The sequence below is a fragment of the Psammomys obesus genome, unplaced genomic scaffold (genome assembly GCF_907164565.1).
Source record: "Psammomys obesus unplaced genomic scaffold, mPsaObe1.curated_primary_1811, whole genome shotgun sequence".
NCBI lineage: Eukaryota > Metazoa > Chordata > Mammalia > Rodentia > Muridae > Psammomys > Psammomys obesus.
Window position 1 is genome coordinate 845293 of NW_026589447.1, and position 22443 is coordinate 867735.

Sequence of the window (22443 nt, forward strand, 5' to 3'; positions counted from 1 at the left end):
AGAAAGAAAGAAAGAAAGAAAGAAAGAAAGAAAGAAAGAAAGAAAGAAAGAAAGAAAGAAAGAAAGAAAGAAAGAAAGAAAGAAAGAAAAAAAGAAAAAAAGAAAAAAAGAAAAAAAGAAGAAAGAAAAAGAAATTGCTTGAACCAGTTCTCCTACTTATCTTGCTCATTTCTATTCATTGTACCTCTCTTAAATTACCTAGCCTCTAAAGCTCCTGGGAAAGTCCACTCTTTCCTATCTCATCATGTTCTAACATTCCTGTCTTTGCCAGTTGTAATTGGCTTTCTTTTATGGTCCTCATGCTACCATTCTAATACTGCCTCTTTCCGCCTTCATAGGTTTCTGTCTCATCCTTACGTTCAGCCACCTTCCACATAAATGCAATCTGTCTAATGCTACCCTCATAGTTTCACTCTTTTAGACAACTTTGAGGATTTTTGTTATCTACTAGTCAAAATACTTTAGGCAGAAATTTAAGAAAGTTTTATCAACCTTCCATTCTCCCTCAATACAAATTTCTCTTCTCTAGGTTTTTGGGTTTGCTGGTTTGTTTTGTCTGTGTGTGGTGCTTGGGACAGAGCCTAAGATTTTGCTCTTGTACCATTGAGCTGCATTTCTAAACTTCTCTGGGCAAATCAGTCTCTTTCTTCTCTCTCCAGAAAATACTTAACACTTTCTTACTCTGTACTTTCATTGTCTGTCCTCTGTACTGAAATGTGTGTCCCCTCCACCCCGAGTTGTCCTTTTCCTACCTATTTTCCAAGGGCTAGGCTTAGGTCTTACATATTTTCTGAGACCCTCTCTGCCAATTTTTATTAACAGTGATCTCCCTAATATTTTTTCTGCAATTACTGTCCATATCAGTCAGTTGACACTTTTTAACATTTCTTGAAATTATGTACACTAATTTGAACTGTCAGTTAATTATTCATGCATGCTTATCTTGTGTACCCCACCTGTAAACCTCCAATTAATGTAATATGAATAAAAGAACACAGATTGATTATCAGAACATCCAAGCTCTCAAATCTGAAAATGGGGCTCAAGGGTGTTACCTTGGATGAGTCACTCAAATTCTTCGAGCCATAATTTCACCATGTATGAAATGAAGAGCATAATCTCAGCTTAATGAAATTTTTTGGGTTACAGTGAGGTTGTGCAAAGCTAGGATGCTAGGCAAATATAAATAGCTGTCTTCATATTATTCTATTTGTTTAATAAATACTGCTTAATAAATATTTAATGTATGATTACTTGTCAGCAATTCAGTTTGTTGTTTATTTTCCTATTATCTGCTTTAGGATGCTTACATGAATCTCAAGAAATTAAAAAATATAAAGGGACTTCAGGAACAGCTAGGTTGAGGCAAGAATTTAAAAAAAAAATGTTTCGAAGGAAAGTAGCCTAACCAGAACCTGTCATATTTTGCTGTGTATTTTATATTACCCGTTTATGAAGCTAACCTGAATGAGAGAAGAGGTCCTATAGATGAACTTCCACTTTTTCCATATTTTATAGTCCTCCATCCTATATTTCCTATCTTACTAGGCCAAGTTCATTGATGTCTTCAGGCTTCAGTTTCCTCATTACTATTTGACAGGGTTGTGATGAAGAATCCATGGGGTAATGAATTAAGAAACATCATTTACAGTTCCTATAGATGGGAACCCCTTTTTAATAGTTTCCAACTTTAAGGAAATTAGACTGGCAGCCCAAATTCTAGATTATGATCTAGGGCTGCCTAGAAATGCTAAGATCATGGCAAAAATGAAATCTTGTGAGAGCCAGAGGCTAAAAACTGATCACTAAAGAATGACACTAGTGATAAATTGGAAGAAGACAGGTCAAGCTTCTAGCATCAAGAAAGGAGCAAGTTTTAAAAAGGGATACACAACCAAATTTAAAAGCATTTTTAAAGCATTTGAATTAAAAAAAATAAGAAAATAAATAGCTGCATCAAGTATCCAAGAGAATTTAGGAATTACAAGACATTCAGAATTTAAAACAAAAACATTTTATTCCCTGCCAATTTGGATTTATGCACCAAAAGTATAAACCAGAGAGATTATTTCCAAATAAATTTTCTGCATTTATGTATTCCTCCCATGTGTGTGTGTATGAGTGTGTGCCCATGAATTCAGATGTTCTCAGAATTGAGAGTCAGTTGATCCCCTGGAGCTGGAATTACAGGTGGTTTTGAGCCACCTGACATGGATTCTGAGAACTGAACTCAAGTCCTTTGGAAGAGCAGTACACAAGATTAACCATCGAGCCACCGGCACCGGTGGCCTAGCTTCCTGCCGCTGCCCTTGGTTGTGGGGTCGTGCTTGCACCGAGCTGCAGTCATCATGAACTTATTTCAGCTGGTTCGTGACCACTGGGTTCACATACTTGTCCCCTCGGGCTTTATCTTTGGATGTTATCTAGACAGGAGGGATGATGAAAAGCTGACTGCCTTCCGGAATAAGAGCATGCTTTTTCAAAGGGAACTGAGGTCCAATGAAGAAGTTATTTGGAAGTAAAGTGGTTAAATCACTGAATGATCACATTTTAAAAGTTGTGAAAGAAATAAAAACATGATTTAGATGAAAAAAAAAGATTAACCATCGAGCCATCTCTTCAGCTCCAAATGTATGTATGTATGTATGTATGTATGTATGTATGTATGTATGTATGTATGTATGAATGTATGTATGTATGAATGTATGTATGTATGAATGTATGTATGTATGAATGAATGTATGTATGTATGTATCTACGTACCTACCTATCTAATCGAGTTTTTGTGTTTTGAGACTGGGTCTCATGATGTAGCCTTAGCTGTTCTGGAACTCGCTATATAGACAGGCTGAGATTGGACTTTTGTCTTCTGAATGCTGGAGTTAAGGGAGTGTGCCGCCACACCTGGCCTGAAGTATGTTTTCTAATGAAGATCTTTCTTCATGCTTTTTATATTTCTCTTCCACTGTGAGTTTCTAAGTTTCCTACTTCTTTGCACAGTCTTCAGAAGAATCCACTGAAGGGCAGCACAATCTGTAGGGCTGATATTTCCAGCATGGGCTAAATCAGTGTGGTCTGTCACTAAAAGAAAGTTTGTTTGATTTTTTTAAAGTATTTGAGCTAGTCTATGAAGGACCTTGGTGTGTTTGGTTGCCAAAGACAATGGATTTGGATTATAAAGTGAGACAAAGACAAATGATTCATCCTTGAGCTAAACTGTAGATTATTAAAAGATAGCAGTTCTCGAAGAGAAAGAAGATGAAGTACTTCTTGGGGCAGGCTGATTATTACCATCAATTCTTTACTGTACTTTGGGGCCCTATTCATGTTCTGGGATGTGCGTAAGAAAAGGAAAAAATACAATGTGCTTGGAAAACTCATGATAAAAACTAACCAATACACCAAGATGATGGCTTCTGCCCAATTTTTGTTACTTTCAATGAGTAACTTAGAGCTCACTGGAAGTCTCATTTTCTTCTACTAAACAATAGCTTTCTACCTCCAACATCAATAAAATATCATCCACTCTGGATCTGGGGAGATTTCATTCCAGAGGGTAGTCATTGTTTTGATCTCTGACAATTTATGTCATTATGGTTTGATTGTTTTGTTTGTCTTTATCTATTTTTCAGTTGAGAGACATCTACATTGTTTCCAGTTTCTAGCTATCATGAATAAAGCTGCTAGGAACATAGTTGAACAAATGACCTTGTAACAGAACGGAGCGTCCTTTGGATATATGCCCAGGAGTGGTATAGCTGGGTTTTGAGGTAGACCGATTCCCCATTTTCTGAATAACCTCCATACTTACTTCCAAAGTGGCTGTACAAGTTTGTGCTTCCACCAGCAGCATGAGTTGTCACTCAATTTTTTTTTTATCTTAGCCATTCTGACAGGTGTAAGATAGATTTTGAACATTACTTTAAGTGTTCCTCAGCAATTTGTTCCTCTATTGAGAATTCTCTGTTTAGATCTGTCTGTACCTTATTTTTTAAATTTGGTTATTTGGTTTGTTGTTGTCTATTTTCTTGAGTTCTTTATATATTTTTGATATTAGTCCTTTGTCAGATGTGGAACTGGTGAAGATATTTTCCCATTCTGTAGGCTGTCAATTTATTTGGTTGATGGTGTTCTTTGCCTTACAGAAACTTTTCAGTTTTATGAGGCCCCATTTATTAATTGTTGATCTCAGTACCTGCACTATTGGCGTTCTGTTCAGGAAGTTGTTTCCTGTACCAACGTGTTCAAGGCTACTCCCTACCTTCTCTTATATCAGGTTCAGTGTATCTGGTTTCATGTTGAGGTCTTTAATCCACTTAGACTTGAGTTTTTTTTAATTCTTTATTAATTACACTTTATTCAGTTTGTATCCCCCTTGTGGTTCCCTCCCTCCTCCTGTTCCCTCCCTTCCTCCATCTTCTGCATGCATGTCCCTCCCCAAGTCCACTGATAGGGGAGGTCTTCTTTTCCTTCCTTCTGATCCTAGTCAATAAGGTCTCCTCAGGTGTGACTGCATTTTCTTCTGTGGCCTGGTAATGCTGTTTCCCCTTCAGGGGGAGGTAATTAAAGAGCAGGCCAATCAGTTCATGTCAAAAACAGTCCCTGTTCCTATTACAATGGAACCCACTTGGATACTGAACTGCCATGGGCTACATCTGTGCAGGGGTCTTAGGTTATCTCCATGCATGGTCCTTGGTTGGAGTATCAGTCTCAGGAAAGACCCCTGTGCTCAGATTTTTCGGTTCTGTTGCTCTCCTTGTGGAGTTCCTGTCCTCTCCAGATCTTACTGTTTCCCACTTCTTTCATAAGATTCCCTGCACTCTGCCCAAAGGTTGCCTATAAGTCTCAGCATCTGCATTGATAGTCTGCAGGGCAGAGCCTTTCAGAGGTCCTCTGTGTCAGGCTCCTGACTTGTTCCCTCTTTTCTCCTTCTTCTGATGTCCATCCTCTTGGCCTTTCTGGATAGGGATTGGACATTTTAGTCAGGGTCCTCCCTCTTGATTAGTTTCTTTAGGTGTACAGATTTTAGTAGGTTTATCCTATATTATATGTCTATATGAGTGAATATATACCGTGTGCATCTTTCTGCTTCTGGGATAGCTCACTCAACACGTCTGGAGAGGTTGTGGAGAAACGGGAACCCTCTTCCACTGCTGGTGGGAATGTAAACTTGTACAATGGCTCTGGAAAGCAATCTGGTGCTTCCTCAGACAACTAGGAATAGTGCTTGCTCAAGATCCAGCTATACCACTCCTAGGCATATATCCAAAAGATTCTCAAGTACACAATAAGGACATTTGCTCAATCATGTTTGTAGCAGCCTTATTTGTAACAGCCAGAAGCTGGAAACAGCCCAGATGCCCCTCAGTGGAAGAATGGATACAGAAATTGTGGTACATTTACACAATGGAATACTACTCAGCAATCAAAAACAAAGAAATCATGAAATTTGCAGGTGAATGGTGGGATCTGGAAAAGATCATCCTGAGTAGAGTTGAGTTTTGTGCAAGGTGATAGATGTGGATCTGTTTGCATTCTTGTACATGCAGATAGACCAGCACCATTTGTTGAAGAAACTTTCTTTATATCTATATATTCTGGAGATCAGGGAACCTGTAGGGTTCTGACCGAGGTCCTCTGCATATACGTTATGGATGAGTAGCTTGATATTCTTGTGGGGAACCTAACAGAGGGTGTGGGAACTGTCCTTGCCTCTTTTGCCTACTTGTGGGACCCTTTTCCTCCTACTGGGTTGCCTTGTCCAGCCCTAATATGAGGGGAGGTGCCTGGTCTTACTGTAGCTTGCTGTATTGGGTTAATGTCCCTAGGAGGTCTTCTCTTTTCTGAGGAGAGGTGAAGGGGGATGGATCTGGGAGAGAGGGGAGATGAGGGGTAGGGACTGGGTGGAGAGGAGAGAGAGGGAACTGTGGTTGTGATGTAAGATATGAAAGAATTTTTTAAAGAGTAAAAAAGAAGGAAAAAAAAGGAGAACTGGATTTGATGGGCAGAACAGGAATCAATAAAATGATTCATTTTACTGAAAACAAATGCCTCCAGAAAAAAAGTTTTTGTCCTTATCCTTTTCTCTAGTGAAGCTTCCCAAAGAACCTTTTCCAAGACGGTAATAGGTGCTACTGTACTTCTAAGTGTATGTATGGGCTAAACAATTGTAAACCTGTATCTCCACTACCAGACTTACTAAGAACCATAAAGATCATAATGCCTATTGTTGTGAATGCGAATAAAGAGGGAGATATATGTATATGTATATGTATGCAGATGTATATTGACAAATATTGTGGATTTGTACGGCCCGCCTAAAGAAATGTAAGGACAGAGGCTCTAAGGAATGAAGCTCAGTGGTCCTAAGTGAGTTAGAGAAATGCCACAGTAGGTGTCTGGCTTGCTTTCCCTAACCTTTCAAAAAGACCCATCCCCCACTTCCTGGAGCTCATTGCCATTCCCTTCTCCCAGTCTCTGGCCTGTAAGAATGGCTGGGTTTTAACAGAAACTTGAGACTCTGCTACCATTCTTCCCTTTGGGGTCAGTTTAAATTGGCTTCTTTATGAAGCTGGAGATAACGTTAAGTGATTACCTAGACGGTGTGATTCCAGGGGAGCTTTATCCCTTTGAAGATAAGTCTGGGCTTTCATTACTGCTTTGTTTGTTTGTTACAGGGTCTCTCTGTGTAACAGCCCTGGCTGTCCTGGAACATGTAGACCAGGATGGCCTTGAACTCACAGAGATCTGTTTGCTTCTGCTCTGAGTGCTGGCATTAAAGATGTGTACCATCCCTGTCTGGCTTTTTCTTTTTCACCCCAGATAAGAAGGAAACATGATAAAAGTTTGTGGAAAACCTAACCACTAGGGTAAAAGTTAACAAGTGAACAATCCTTTATATCTGCTGGGAGAGGGAAAATCAGTCCTTTGAATCTTGAATGCTTTCCAAAATTATTTTGTAAAAATGAAAATACCAGTAATTATGTTTAACGGATTACCTTAAGATGCCAGGAAAAGAGATTCCTGTCCAATTTTTCAATTTTTCTCTAAAATTATTTTGGGTAATTGTATTAGTTACTTTTCTATTGTTGTGATAAAATACCATATCCAATTCAACTCCTACAGCACTTCATTGGGCTTATAGGCTTACATTTTCAGAGTGTTACAGTTCATGATGGCAGAGTGAAGACATGGTGGCAGGTAGCTGGAGCATCAGGTGAGAGCTCATAGCTCACAAACAGGAGGCAGACAGACTGCTTGATTAGGAGGCTTTTGAAGCCTGGCATTGTGATACACCTGCTCCAACAATGCCACACCTCCTAAACCTTCCCAAACAGTTCCACCAAGTATTCAATTACATGGGCTTGTGGGGGCCATCCTCATTCAAACCATAACAGCAATAAAGTTCAAAAAGCACACAAGTTGCTTATGAAAAAAGGCTACTATTCTAACAGATACATCTATGGGATCTATTGTACATTATTTATTATATATATTTAGTTACTTTTTCTTTTACTTTTTTTTAACTTTTATTAATTACACTTTATTCACTTTGTATCCCCCCAAAAACCCCTCCCACCTCCCCTCCTAATCCCACTTTCCCTCCCCCTTTTTCACACATGCCCCTCCCCAAGTCCACTGATGGGGGAGGTCCCCCTCTCCTTCCTTTTGATCCTAGTCTATCAGGTCTCATCAGGAGTGGCTGCATTGTCATCTTCTGTGGTCTGGTAAGGCTGATCCCCCCTCAGGGGGAGGTGATCAAAGAGCAGGCCAATCAATTTATGTCAGAGGCATTTGACTTTAGAACAGACTTAATTTCCCCCTTCCCATACTTCAGTCTTTGAAATTGAGTTGCTCAGTCTAGTAGACACTTGAGGATACAGAAGAAGTGAAGGTTCTCCTCTTAGAGATTGGTGTCCACACATATTGCCATTCTTCTATTAGTTTTAGTCTCTTTTGCAATGTTTATTCAGTAAGTATTTATATAATAATCATATTATTTTATAACAAAACATTAACCATATTATAAGTAATATTGATAAATTATGAAATTTTGATATTGTTTAGAATATATTACAAATTTATTATATTGTATGTTATGTTTTAGATTATAATACAATGTGATATTATTTATCTTGTGGCTTACAAGATTACCATTGAGGGACTTTTCCTGTTGTTTCTAGGCCCCTTTGGTATGTTCTCACTCTTCTGTATTTGTTTTTGTATGCTGGAAATAAAACATATGCTCCCATTCATGCTTTGAAATAACTCTACCACTGACGTTTATCCTCCAGCTCTCATTTTGCTTTTGTGTTTTGAGATAGGGTCTCACTAAGTTGCCCACGCTGATCTTGAATTTACACTGTAGCTCTGAAAGGCCTCCAACTTTTGTTCTCCTTACTCCAAGTATTTATGATCATAAGCCGGAGCTACTATACCTTTCTTTTTTTTTTTTTTTTAAGTGAAGCAAAGTTGAAGTATATTCATAAAAAGATTTACTTATTTGTTCATATTTTTAGAAAAGATATTAATGTATCCCAAAAATATTGAAAGAGATGAGGATGGAAATGGGTAAAGATAAGGTAAAAGATACAGGGGTATTGGGGAATAACATGCACATGCCAACAAGAAGGTCAAGATTTAAACTTCCATCCATTTGTTCTTTTACTCTTCCAGGGAGTTGTGATATTAACTATACATAGCCATGCTTCCATGTTGTGTGACCTTGAGGTTTTTCTTTTCATTATTACTTTCAAGGAACAGGTGAGAACACATCAAAACCAATTATTCTTTGATTTAATTACATTTGTATCGATCCCTGTGATGCTTTGATTTATTCTGTAAATGTACTTTTATTAAGTGCTCCCCGCCCTCCGGTCTGATAGGATCCAAAAGCAAATCAGCCACTTTATATTACTAGTACTATTCTTTGCCATGTTGAAAAGTTTAAACCTCATCCTGTAGGTCAGCATTATATTTAGAGGAACTCCAAATGTCCTGTGAAGTTTTAATAGATATTGTTTGAAATAAAGGTTCGATCTCCAGATAAGTTTGTGGTATATTGAATACTCCCCTTTAGAAAATTACAGTGTTCAGACATGTTCTTCCAACTCCACTTGCCCCCATTACATGCCTGAAGACTAAGTTCCCTGCATCTGTGCTCTGGATCCCAGATGCAGCAGTATAGTTTTAAAACCTCTTCAGAGAAGCTTTTTTTTTTTTTCAGTAGATGGTAATTAACACAGAGACCCACAACTGAACAATGTGCAGAGAATAAGTGACTGGAATGCTTAGCTCTAACTGGGCCATGTATATCCAGCCCCCTGCTTCTAAGGCTCATGGAATCATTGTGGAGGAGGAGGCAGAAAGATTACAAGAGCCAGAGGTGGTGGATTACCACAGGTAATTAATGTTTTTGTACACAGTAGGAGAGTTACACATATGAACTCAAAACAGTTCTGACGGCATGCATTAACACCTGCACAAATTAAAGCCAGGTTAAACATAGCATAGAGGTGAGAGGTTGGCATGAAGTACCACCTCTACCTGAGAAACTATTGGTAAGTGGCAGCTGTCAAGAAAAGAAGAGCTAGCTTTCTTTGAGGGGGTGGTGCCTGGCAGATCTAACATACTCCAACTTTTGGCCCCACACTCAAAAATATATAGGAAGTGCTTATTGGACTTGATGGGTTAAAACAATGAGGACACAAAGTTGGGTGGGTATGGAATGGGGGATGGATCCTGGAAGAGATGAGGGAAAGGATGAATATGATCAAAATACAATTATGAAATTCTCAAAGATTAATAAAATATCTTTTAAAGGAAAATTGCAATGTCCATTAATGTTCTGAACTTTAGAATTAAAGTCTAAAGGCTCTAAAAACACTTCAGCAAGTACATCTATCCTAGCACCACCTACATTCATTTTTAGTATTGTCTTCTACGCCACAATTGTTATCATCTAAGAACATTAGTGGTACCAGAACATAGGTTAGGATATTTTGGTAGGGTCATTGTAGAAGTGAGAAATTATTTTAGAGGGTGACTAATGAGGTTTAAGATTCAGCAAGGTAGTCTGACGGAAGAGCTGATTAGAGCAGGTTTTACTAGACAGAATAGAAGTAGTCTATGAATTTTGGTATGGTCTTTGACTGGATTATGACAGTAGAGGAGAGGAGGGGCTTGTTGGCTCAAGGAAAGCTAGTAAAGTTGGTATGACTTGGAGATAGAAATGGAAATTGGAAGGAAGGAGATGATTTGCCTGAAACAGGGCGTGATGAATGAAAGGTCTTTATTGGAGATTGGTAAATTGGATACATTTGGCTATTGCTTATGAGAGAAGTCTGGGTTAGAAATAGACCACAAATTATGTAACAGTTAAGAGTCAAGCAAAGACAAAGAGAAAAGTGGTCTAAATGGGCCTTTAACTTTGGTTTATTTGGTGAATTTAAAAAGGTGTCTTATTGTTATTTTCATTTATCTATGTATGGGGACTTGTGTATGTGATTGAAGTGCCTGAGAATGCCAGAAAAAGGCACTGGAGTCCCTGGAGCTAGAATTATAGGTAAAATAAAATTGCCCAATGTAGGTGCTGGGAACAAAACTTGAGTCCTCTGAAAGAGCAGTATAGTATGTATTCTTAAACACTGAGCTATCTCTTCATCCCCTTAAAAATTAAAATGTCTCTTGCTGGTTACTTTCTGAAGTAAGAGACATCCTTGTTTTTATTTACTTCTTTACATTTATCAGAATACAGGAGCTGGTGATGTAGCTCAGTTGATAGCCTAAAACACAGATGTTCCCTTGTTCCCATGTACTTATTGAGCATGTTCTGGACCCCAGGTTCCTTTCCAAGTACCACATAAATCAGGCATGGTGGCACACTCATGTAATCCCAGCACTCAGGAGGCAGAGGCAAGAGGATCAGAAGTTCAAGGCCATCCTCTGAGACATAGCAAGCATGAAGCTAGCCTGGGCTACATGAGATACCATCTCAAACAAACAAAACTAAGAAAATAAAGTATCCAGAATACAGTTCTTAGGAAAAAAAAAACTATAGATAGAATATAGTAAGGATTAGCATAACCAAGGATCATTACAAGGAAAAAACATGTGAAATGTTTATGGCTACTGACAACTGATCTCAAAAAAAGAACCTTTTATCATGCTTGGCAGTAGTATGGAAGTAAGCCTTTGTATTTGAGGATAGAAGATTATTTTAAAGTTGTATATTATACTCGTAGCAGTACTATTCATAGTAGCTAAAAAGTGGGGAAAAAACAGTTGTCCTTCCACTAGTGACTAGATAAACAAAATAGTTTATCTACAATAGGTTGCTATTCAGTCACAAAGAATGGAGCACTGTTACATACTGTAATATGGAGGGACCTTGAAAACATGCTGAAAGAAAGAAGCCAATCATGAAAGAACATAAGCTATATTGTTCCATTTATGTGAAATGTTCAGACTGGTAAAGCCTTAGAGACAGAAGGTAAATCAGTGGTTGCCAGGTGCTGAAGGAGTGGGCAGTGACTGCCAACAGGAATAGGGTTTCTAGTGGTACTTGAAAGAACTCCCAAAGTAGCTTGTGGTGGTCACTGTAAAACTCTCTGAAAATATTATGCACTGCTGGACTTTGCGCTTCAAATTAGCTGAATTTATGGTATCTATGCAAAACACATATTAATTTAAATGTTTTATTAAGATTTTAAAAACTTGGAGTGGTGACTGTGAGTCATTTGAGTCCTTCAGAATCTAAGATTTCAGGTTCAGAAAGGATGTGGGGCAAGAGGGGCCTCAGGGTGTTCTCCTCTGAACAATGTGTGGATGGGGCTCCACAGGGACAACTCCTGTGGGGGTGTGGGCAGGGGCAGTGTTATGGTCAGTAAGGAGCTCTTGGCTTCTTCTCCCTGACTATACACATAGCGTCTTTCACCTTCCTTCATTTCCCAGGACTCTCTGGTTCTAGATAACCCAGTTTCCTCTCCAAAGCACGTGTCACCATGCTCTTGGGTACAGTTTCTTCAATCACAAAAACAGCAGCTTTTGGGTGTCTGGGAAGCCATACTGGACCTTATGCTGGTCAAACAGCTTTTTCAGGGCATCCATGTATAGTGCATGATATTTGTCCACCATCTCTGGGCTTGGGTTTTCAACATGGGGCAGTGGCAAAGGCTCCCCAACTGTCAAAAGAGATGAAAACAGAGAAAAGTGCCAGAATCCTCATTTCTTTTACCCTCTCCTTCCCTGGGCACCATACTCTGGCCACTCCAGCCAGCTCTCAGCTTCTCCCATTCTGATACCCTCCTTTGTTGGGGGAAAAGTAAATGCAGTTAGATGGATGCGAGGAAGAGCTTACATGGCCCTGAGGCTGAGAGCAGCACTCACCTACAGTGACAATGGGCCTGTGGTATGGTAGGAGTCCAAAGGAGCCTTGACGGAAGCCTTGACCATAGAAGAAACAAAAATAGAAACCAAAGATCTGGCGGAAGTAGCTTTGGAACTTGAATATCCAGCTGTCCTCGTGGAACACCAATTGGTCATATACCTCAGTTTCTCCAAACGTGAAGGTAGGCACCAGATGAGCCCTGTAGGAAAATCCTCATTTCTCAGAAACAGGCTATCATGGGAAACATGCTGGAAGGACTTTAAGGCCAGACACTCATCTATTAAGATCTAGAATACTAGAAGTCTAAAACATTTTTTTTAAACATTAAACAGAGTCCTTCATTTTGGCCAATGACAGTGTTGTCTCTAGTCTGGATTACAAGGGGCTTAATACAGAGATGCAGACAGGAAAGAAGAGCTAGGAAGAGACATTCAGACATTCATATGGTGAAAAGGTTCCAGGGGTTGTCAAGGAGGGAACATCAAACTTTCTGCTAGAGAAATCACAAGATGCAGGTTATGTGTAGAGATGTATAAAATGCCCCTCCCTCAAGTAGACCAAGCATAAGGTATTGTCCTTGAAATTCAAGCAGAGAACATTGTTTCTTTTCTAAAGTCTACAACAACCTATTGAGAACAGTGCTCTGGGAAAAATAATTAAGCTCCTTATAGCCCTTAAGTGAGAAAAAATAAACATAGCATTTTGACATGCATTACTTGATTGGTTCCTTATAACAGTGAGGACATAGTGTGGAAAACCAGAGCACAGGCCCCCAGAAGAATGAAGATCCTGCAAGCAGTCAGAGAGCAGCAGATCCTAGACTAGAATCCAGGTCTCCTGAATCCAACTCAGAGCTCTTTTCACAGCTCATTTATCATACTCCAGACTGATAAGCCCCTCAAGTGAGCTTCTTTGAAGACAGATCTGCCTCTTCCCTGAGTATGCAATAGGGCAATTGCCCTTGTGTTCAATGAGCTAGACCACTGAACTGGTACACTCCATATTACTCCAGATGCCAGCTCCATTTCCCCACTTCTTTTCCCAAGGCAGCGCAGCTAGCATTTATCAGTCACCCACTGTGTGCAGAGTCCACGGTAGGTATTTTATATGAGCGAATTCATTCATAACTCACTGGCTCTGGTGGCATAGAACTGTAATCAAAGCTCCCCATGAAGCTGAAGCAGGGGGGATCATAAATGAAAGGTCCTGCCTGAGCTGTAAAGCTCAGTCACCCAATGCAGGAGCAACAATGATCAGTAGCCATGTTAGGGAGATGAAAATCCCAAGGCTTAGAACGATATCCCAGCTTGTATGGTAAGTCAGACAGCCAGGGACATCATCATCATCATCATCATCATCATCAACATCATTATTAATTGTCTGATGCTGGTATGGAACCCAGAGCCTCATGCCTGTCAGGCAGTTGCTTTACCACTGCACTACACTTCAAGCCTCATGGAGCCAGGATTTTAAATCAGGTTCTTCACACAGACCCATTGTTCTGTGGTGTGGCTTGTACTTCTCGTCTGCAAACAAATGTGGATTATACCTACTTACTAGCTGCAGAGACAATGTGGATGTAATTGACATGTTAGCCTGAGTCTAACTGCCCTGGACATTGTACCTAAGTTCATAGTCTGACTTCTTGGGAACTGGTGCAGCTTGCCAAGAGGAAGCAGATGCCCTAAAGCTTTAAAAATATTTGACACCCACATCTCCTACTCCATCATAAGTTCCTAGGGGGCAAACTCAAATGGTACTCATCTTAGCACAATCTACAGAGTCATGTTTTGCAGAGAGGGACACCTATTCCTCCTGTTGGGGGACACCTACCCATGTCGGAGGGCTGTGCGCACAAACCCTTTGCGCTTCTGGAGAATGAGGGTGGTGGTGTTAGGCATACTCTGTAGGGCCTCTTTCACTCCTCCCGGAACAATGCCCACGAGATTTCCAGTGCCATGGCTCAGCAGGTAGTCGATAGATGGCTGGCTCACAGAACACACTCCTAGACAGAATCAAGACATAGAGAGGACAAACTTATCATGAAAGGAGCAAATGTCAGAGAGAATAGACTGATTTCTGTGTTCCTAGAGCTCAAAGGAGGAAAAGCTCAAGGAGATGGGATAGAAGTGTGGAAAAGAGAAGGCAGTGAGCAGAGAGAATACACTTCACTTAAAGGCAATGTTCATAGGAAGCACTGGATGGAAGCTACAGCTGGATGGTTTTCAGTAGAATAAATAAAACTTTCTGAATTTAAATTTTCTTACACCTTTCTTTCCATTAATGGAACTACCTATTGTTCATTGAGCACATACTTTGTACCAGGCATTATATTGAATGCTTTACTTATATAAGTTACTATACTTAAGAGAATGCTTATTTAATCACCATACTATCCCAGCACCATTTTTTTCTGGTGAAGAAGCTGAGTCCACTAGAAGGTAGCTAATTTGCCCATGATCTTACAGAAAGCAACAGAGCCAAGGTTTAAGCGGTCCAAGACATAAGCTTTGACTTCCACCCTATGATTACGGGGAAAAGGAATGGTGCAGTGGGGTGAGAAGAAGCTTGAAAGGGTGCAGTGTATGAAAGATCTATAGTGACATGGACCAGAAACTCCAGTGAGTATGACAGAAGCACCTTTGGCCATAAGGTAGTCCCTAATTATCGGGATCTTGAAGAACCAGGACAGTGTGGCCAAGTGAGGAGTGATGCCTGGGAAGATCTTTGAGAAGCCTGTGGACTCAGTGCAGAAGTTGCAGAAGGCGCCATAGGTCAGGAGCCCATGGGGGTGGACCCCCATGATGTAGTTGCGTGAAGGTGGCAGTTCTTTAGTCTTCAGGATCTGCAAGCATGGAAACACATGGCACAGACGGTGGAATGAGCTCACGTGGAGCAGCAAGGTAAAAACTTGTCAGAGATTTGGGTATTCTCTCAAACAGCTGCCTAACAGACAAAGCACACAAGGGTTTCAAGATGCCTGGACTTTGACCTCCACAACCCTGAGGTGACAAGATAAGATCTGAGGCAAATGAAATCAATGACCTACTTGCTTATGGCTGCAAGCAGTCTCAGTCATCTGGGTCCGTGAGAATGATGTATTTGTGTAATGTTATGTTATATGTCATGGTCAGAAAGCTCTGCTCTAAAAATAAAAACAGAGCATGGCAGAGAGAGATGGTGCAGCAGTTAGGAGAACTTGCTGCACTTGCAGAAGACCTGGTTGGGTTCCCAGCACCCATGGGGTTACAACCACCCGTGACTGCAGTTCTAAGGGATCCAGGGTTCTCTTCTCGTCTCCTCAGGCACTGAATGCATGCTTTATGCTTACATACATGCAGACAAAATGCTCATACACAAATGAAAAGAAAGAAATCTGAAAAGTCAGAACGAGAACTGTGTCTGTCATCTCCTTTAAAGAATACCCAGAGGAGCTTCAGAACAGTCCATTTCTGGGCCTCTTGCTTGAGTCATCCTCCTTCAGTATCTGCCTAGGTAACTTTTAGTGACCACTGAAACCTCTGCTTAAGTACTGCCACATCTGTGAACCCATTTCCTCTCTACCCTTCATCAGAATCACATCTGTGTCTTGCACCAGCTTTGAATTATGCCCTCACCCGTCCTCCCCATCAGATATGAGCTGCTTGCTCATGATGAATTCCTCTGTAATTACTTCTCTGAAGCCCAAACATGCATTCAGTGAAAGTTTTGGAGTCGTGTTTATTAAACGGAATGACACATCCCTTTAGTTTATGACCCCTTGGCGGGTCATGCCAAGGGTTTCCAAAATATCCCAACAAATTACAGAAGACCATTCTGTAATCTAGCCAGAGCCGACACTTTGACCAAATGCTCAGTTTTCTAACGGACACTCGTAGTCATTTGGTATAATGCATATGCATTTTGAATGTTGAGAGGGATGCTGAGGAAGGAATACTTACTGTAATGGGGAAATAGTCTCTGAAGTAGGTCCAGATACGCCAGTTCCTTACCCAGGCCGAACGTCTGCCACCTGAGACAAAAGTGCCGGCAGAGGGTGATATTCATATTTCCACTCCATACCTCTCACTCACCCAGAGACTCCCTACTGTCTTGGAGGGACTAAATCCAAGAGGCAGGAAAGGAAGAACTCTCAGAATGTTTCCAGCTGCCTAGTGTTTGTGGCTCTGAGAACTTGGAAGAGATTTCTCTGAAAGGAACTCAGCAGACAGTGGCATGATGAGTGGAAGCCTCCTACAAGCACGGTACTAGACCAGGGTAGAACATTTTTTTTCCCCTAGGTTCATGAGTCTTACCTTGATTTGGAGTCTTCCAGTCCAGGAAAAACCAGACGAAGTAAAGTGCTGGTAACAGCCACAAAGGTGTGAACAACAGGCAAACGAGCAATGGCTGCACGATCCAAACTAAGGAAAGAGCAGGCCAGACCAAACTTGTACTGGCAGCAGAATTTGGCTCTGCCCAGTCCTATTACTACTACCTCATACTACCCACGTTCTGATCTTGGGCTTCAGCACAGTCTAGGTCTTGACATTTGCCCTTCAGAATATTCTGTCATCTACCATATGCAATCCTCACTTCTCCTCCTACCTCTTTTCCCTGGCTCCCTGTCTAGTCACCATACCGGTACTTTGGCTCTGGGCCTGGGAAAAGCTGCATGTCTACTGCTCGAATTCAGCTTATCATTTTCCTCTTCCTGCCCCCTAGCTCCCTTCCTTTCCATTATCTCAGGATCTGTAACAGTGTATGAGTCTACATCCCACTGTTCTTATACTCTTTCTTTCTCTCTTGACCATTCCCATGCAACATCTCCAGTCCTGTACTGTTTCCTACCCACTGTTCTTTTCCTCTTGCTTATTTCAACACTCCTTACATTTTTTTTTCCTTTTACTCCACGTTAACACTCCACTCTCAGAATGGAAAACTCTATGGCTTGAATGCTGGCTATCTAGCTGGGCATGCAGGCATAAGACTCAGGAAGCTGAGACAAGAGGATAATAAGTTAGAGACCACACTGAGCATGAACTTGTCTCACAAAATCCAACCAAACCATCAATAAAACAGCAACAACACAATAAAGGAAACCAAGAAGCAAAACCTCCATAGGCTCCTCTTCTCTAAGCCCACAATGCTAACTGTTCATTTGTGCAATTCCCTGTTCCCAAGGAAACCCTTGCACACACTTCTCTCTAGAGGTAGTGCAGGGGAAGGAGTGCCTGGAATTAACTGGCATATCACATTGATGTGATCGTGCTCCACACTCCCGTTTGTTCGCACTATGCCTCGGGGCTTCACCTGTTCCTTTTCGTTCAGAATACACAGAGCTTAAGAATCTACAGCACGGCTCTCTAGTACCATCTAAGTTGATCAAAAGGCCCCAACATGAGACTTTCTGAGACCATAAGACCATCACCCAGGTCTGGCCCTGCTTTCTTGGGTTGCCTTCCTGCTGGGCACTCTTGGTTCAATACTCACAGATGGCAAGGTAGCTAAGGGGCCACTGCAAGAGAAGCAGACTCTGTAAATAATCAGGCTTCTTCGAGCAAGGCATGATGCTCAGGAGCCTGAGGGAGGTAAAGGTCCCAGAGCTTGTCCCAGTGAAAGGCGCTGCCAGCCTCTGGAAGCTGACTTAATAGTGAACACCCGAGAAGATGAAGAGCCTGAAGAGCCGACTCTTTCCCTCTCCTTTCCTTGCCCTAACTCCCTCCGCCCACCCACTGCAGAAGTCTGTTCAGTAGCCTTGGGTACTGCCCCCACAGGTCTAGCTCCGCCCACCACCCTTTGACTCTTTCCTGGGACTATGGGGACATCAGGATGAAGAAAGAAGGACAATGGATGTTATTCAGTCCAAGCAGCAGATACTCAGAGGGGGGATTCTCTCACAGGCCACTCAGGGAGCACAAGGGGTGTAAACTGAAGGAGATGACTGGCGAGAAGAATATTCTAAGGGGTCATAGGGTGAGGAACACGTGGAATTGGGTCTCTGTTAAGCAGTGTGATGAGAGGCTGTCCTGCTTCACACTTTTTTTCTACATGCACACAGAAGTAGAGACTGGAGCACATTTCCGTCTTTATATTTAAAGTTAACTATTGTTTGAACCCAAGGACCAGAAAAACAAAACAACAACAACAACAAAAAACCCAATTATTAACATTTTTGGCATACTTGTCTCCTTATTTTGGAGGAGGATTTTAGAGCGACTGTGTGACACCATGCCATTTCATCACTAAATCCTTCATTTTGGAAATATAAAACTGCAGATGTTTTCTTCCACAACATCGCTACTGCTGTTACCCTTAACAACGTAGCAATTCTCCTAACAATATCTTATATTCAATATATAGGCAAATGTCTTTATAGTTCTAAATAAGATTCACTGGTTATATTTGGCTATTGTGGCATTTGAGTCTCTATTTTAATTGCACATCTCACTGTTTCGCTGTAAAATAGAACCCAGATACAAAAATCATTTAAATAAATGTATGGCTTGATTAATTATTATCAAACAATAGGCACCATTAGGTGAAAATATAGAACTTTCTGCTCTATTCCCACCCGAATCTTCTTTCTCCTTTCCAAGTAACCATTATCCGAGAACCTAGAATCATCTTTTTCATGATTTTCTCTGGGTTACCTCTCCAGATGTCATCCCCTAATAACTATACATAGAACTAAGAACAGTACATAGAACTCCCTACATTCTTCACCCAGTTTTCCCTCTCTGTTGCTTAGTGTGCTATGTAAACATTATATATTTATCAAAATGAAGAAATATAAATTGGAGACTCTGTTAACTGAACCCTAGGTTTTACTTGAATTGGGCCTGCCGTTTCACTGGTGTCCATTTTCTGTTCCAGGATCTCATTACGATTCTACATTCCCCCTAATCATCATCTTCTTAGTCTCCACACGCTCCGGGCCTCCCCTTGTCTTTCCTGATGTTGGCAGTTTTCAAGAGTTCAAGTTCATTTTATTTCGATACAGAGTCTTGCTATCTAGCTCTCGCTGCCAGGCTGGGCACAGAAGCTCCACTGCTTCCTGAATGTTGGAGTTCCAAGTGTAGGCCCAACTCTGTTTTATACTCTGTGTGTGTGTGTGTGTGTGTGTGTGAGAGAGAGAGAGAGAGAGAGAGAGAGAGAGAGAGAGAGAGAGAGGACAACTTGTGGGAATCAGCTTTCTCTTTCCACCATGTGGATCCCTGGGATCAAGCTCAGGCCATCAGGTTTATAGTGCAAGCACTTTTGTTCACTGAGGTATCTCACCAGCTCTCAAGTCTGTTTGAATATACAGGTTTCTCCTCCAGGTTTTTGTCTTCCTTAATTTTGAAATCTAGGTGATACCAATTACAGGTCAAATTGGGAGTAAGTTAACCTCCTCATTCTCTCTGCCTCCCCTTTTTGACCTTGTAATTTTTACACAATATACATGTTTATTGTTTTCACTTTCTCCAACTGAAGATTCCTATCTATCTAAAGGAATAAGGACCGCCTTTTATTTGCCACTGTAACTGGTGTGTGTGTGTGTGTGTGTGTGTGTGTGTGTGTGTGTGTTGCTGGGAACTGAACCCATGACTTTGAGCATGCTGGGCAAGTGCTCAAATACTGAATTACATATCTAGTAGTGTGACTGTTCTTAATGTCTGCCAAGTTTTAGGTCATTGATGTCAAGTGTGCAATCTTCAGTGTTTCAGTTTTGATTTCTGTGACCAGATGATTACTTATGTACAATGAGATCACTGGAATCCTATGGAAGCGTATGTTTTAGGGACCTCAACGGATGATAATAAGATGCACAGCAATAGAGAACAAAGGACACATTCCAAAAGGGAGAGGAAAGAATGCAAGAGAGGAAAGCAGGTGCCCTCTGACCTTTGAGGCGGTTTGGCATTAAGGAAAGTTCCATAAGCTTTGCTTCTCCTTATCCCAGAGTGTCCTCCTCCTCCTCCTTCAACAGGGCTTCCTATTGGTTAGAAACTAGCCTGGCCCCAGGGCAAGTGTTAGGCAGTGCTGAACAGCTGCTGTGCTGAGGTAGTGACATCAGCTGAGGATAGGATGAGGTTGCATCTCTGACACTATGTCTTTCCGGAAGAGAATGTCCTACACCACCTTCCTGCCCACACTCTCTCATCCTTGTAAATTGTTTTCTCCAGGAAGCTAGCCTCCTAGCTTAACTTTTCAATAATGTGTGAAATCTCAGTATTTCTTTCTATTTCCCCCTGTCCCCTGAAAAAATGAAGGCACATTGTTTAGAAGACACTTAAACTACAGAAAATGTTTGTGTGTGTGTGTGTGTGTGTGTATGTGTGTGTGTGTGTATGTGTGTATTCCATTTAGTGCCATATCCCAACCCTTGCATTAGTATTTTCATATGTAAAATACCACCGACTTCTGTATGATAATAGTTGTGTCTTAATATAAATTGAATAATGTATGGCACACAGAACCTGCTTTGTGCATATATGATGGTATTTGCACCCATTTGAAGCAATATATGTGCAATACACTATTTATTCATTTTCGACAATGTTCTGTACTAATGAAGTTACTCTCCTATGCCTCAGCAGTTTGCTTCCTACAAGTTGGAAACAGCTTTCTTTTTTTCCCCTCTTTTTCTTGTTTGTCTGGAGACAGGGTTTCTCTGTGTATCCCTGGCTGTCCTGGAGTCACTTTGTAGACCCGGCTGGCCTCGAACCCACCGAGATCCACCTGCCTCTGCCTTCCAGACTGCTGGGATTACAGGTATGTGTGAATTGGGCACTTCTTCTTCGTTCTTTTAAATAAAAGTTGATGGGGGCAGGAGAGATGGCTCACTGATTAAGAGCACTGGCTGCTCTTCCAGAGGTCCTGGGTATGATTCCCAGCAACCACGTGAGGGCCCACAGCTACTTCTAGCTCCATTTCCAGGGTATTCAGTGCTCTTCTCTGGCCTCCTCCGGCAGCAGGCACACACATAATAAACAGATATACATGCAGACAAAGTAGTTTTACACATGAAAATAAAATAATTAAAATTGTATATATATTTTTTCTGGTTATGGAAATAATCCATGTAAATTAGACAATTTTCAAAGTACCTAGGAAAGTGTAACAAGAACAAAAGCTACATATAACCTCATCATACACAAGTAATCACTACTAACTGCAAATGTTTGGGTGTCCATTTGTCTTGAGTATTTTTTTTCCTATACAAACATGATCATAGATGTAATATTACTGCTGAGTTTGAATTCATAAGTCCAACACATCAAGATGTGTATCTGAGAGCTCACTTAAGTAAATGACTCAACTGCTTAGTGCTTCAATTTCATCATCTGTAAAAAGATTAAATATTGACCCATATCACAGGATTGTCATTTAAATAAAATTATTCATGCAGAGTACTTGGCTCAGAGCTTTGTTCATATATATGTTCATATTAAAGGTTCAATAGGGGCTAGAGAGATGGCTCAGAGGTTAAGAGCACTGGCTGTTCTTCCAAAGGTCCTGAGTTCAATTCCCAGAAACCACATGGTGGCTCACAGCCATCTATAATGAGATCTAGTGCCCTCTTCTGGTGTGCAGGTGTACATGCAGGCAGAACATTGTATACATAATAAATAAATTTAAAAATGTTAAAAAAGGTTCAATAAATAAAACAGCAGCTAAATAGTTCAATGTTGGTTATTAAATAGTGTTATTTTTTATGTTTATGAGTGTTCAGTCTGCATATACACCTGCATGCTGGAAGAGGGCACCAGATCTCAGTATAGATGGTTGTGAGCCACCATGTGGTTGCAGGAAATAGAATCAGGACCTCTGGAAGAGCAGACAATGCTCTTAACCTCTGAGCCATCTCTCTAGCCCCCTATTTAATATTATTAATTAACTAAAATTGAGCCATACTTCATATTCCATTTTGTAAACTCCTTTGTATGAAATGGTATACTGTGTCATTCTTTCATGTCATTATAACATTTCATTGTCTGGCCATGCTATAATTCATTTATTAATCTTTTATTGCATATGAAGCACTATTTTGCTTAATCAATAATTAATCAGTTAATTAATTTTGAGACAGA

The 22443-nt window shown here is 40.7% G+C and overlaps 2 protein-coding genes across 2 annotated transcripts; one reads left to right on the plus strand and one right to left on the minus strand.

Annotated features, from left to right (window-relative positions):
- The first annotated feature begins 2281 nt into the window (after nt 1-2281).
- LOC129675038 (NADH dehydrogenase [ubiquinone] 1 beta subcomplex subunit 1-like) lies at nt 2282-2597 on the plus strand. Its single transcript, XM_055605099.1, has one exon. It carries the CDS (start codon nt 2349-2351, stop codon nt 2520-2522), a length of 174 nt encoding a protein of 57 aa, XP_055461074.1. The 5' UTR covers nt 2282-2348; the 3' UTR covers nt 2523-2597.
- A 9430-nt stretch (nt 2598-12027) lies between these two features.
- Nucleotides 12028-17936, minus strand: Awat1 (acyl-CoA wax alcohol acyltransferase 1). The gene is made up of 7 exons (XM_055605131.1): nt 17861-17936; nt 16684-16791; nt 16330-16400; nt 15029-15233; nt 14222-14393; nt 12388-12587; nt 12028-12182 (listed from the first exon to the last, which is right to left on the minus strand). The coding sequence occupies exons 1-7, from the start codon at nt 17934-17936 to the stop codon at nt 12028-12030; spliced, it is 987 nt and encodes a 328-aa protein (XP_055461106.1).
- Between the last annotated feature and the right edge of the window lie 4507 nt (nt 17937-22443).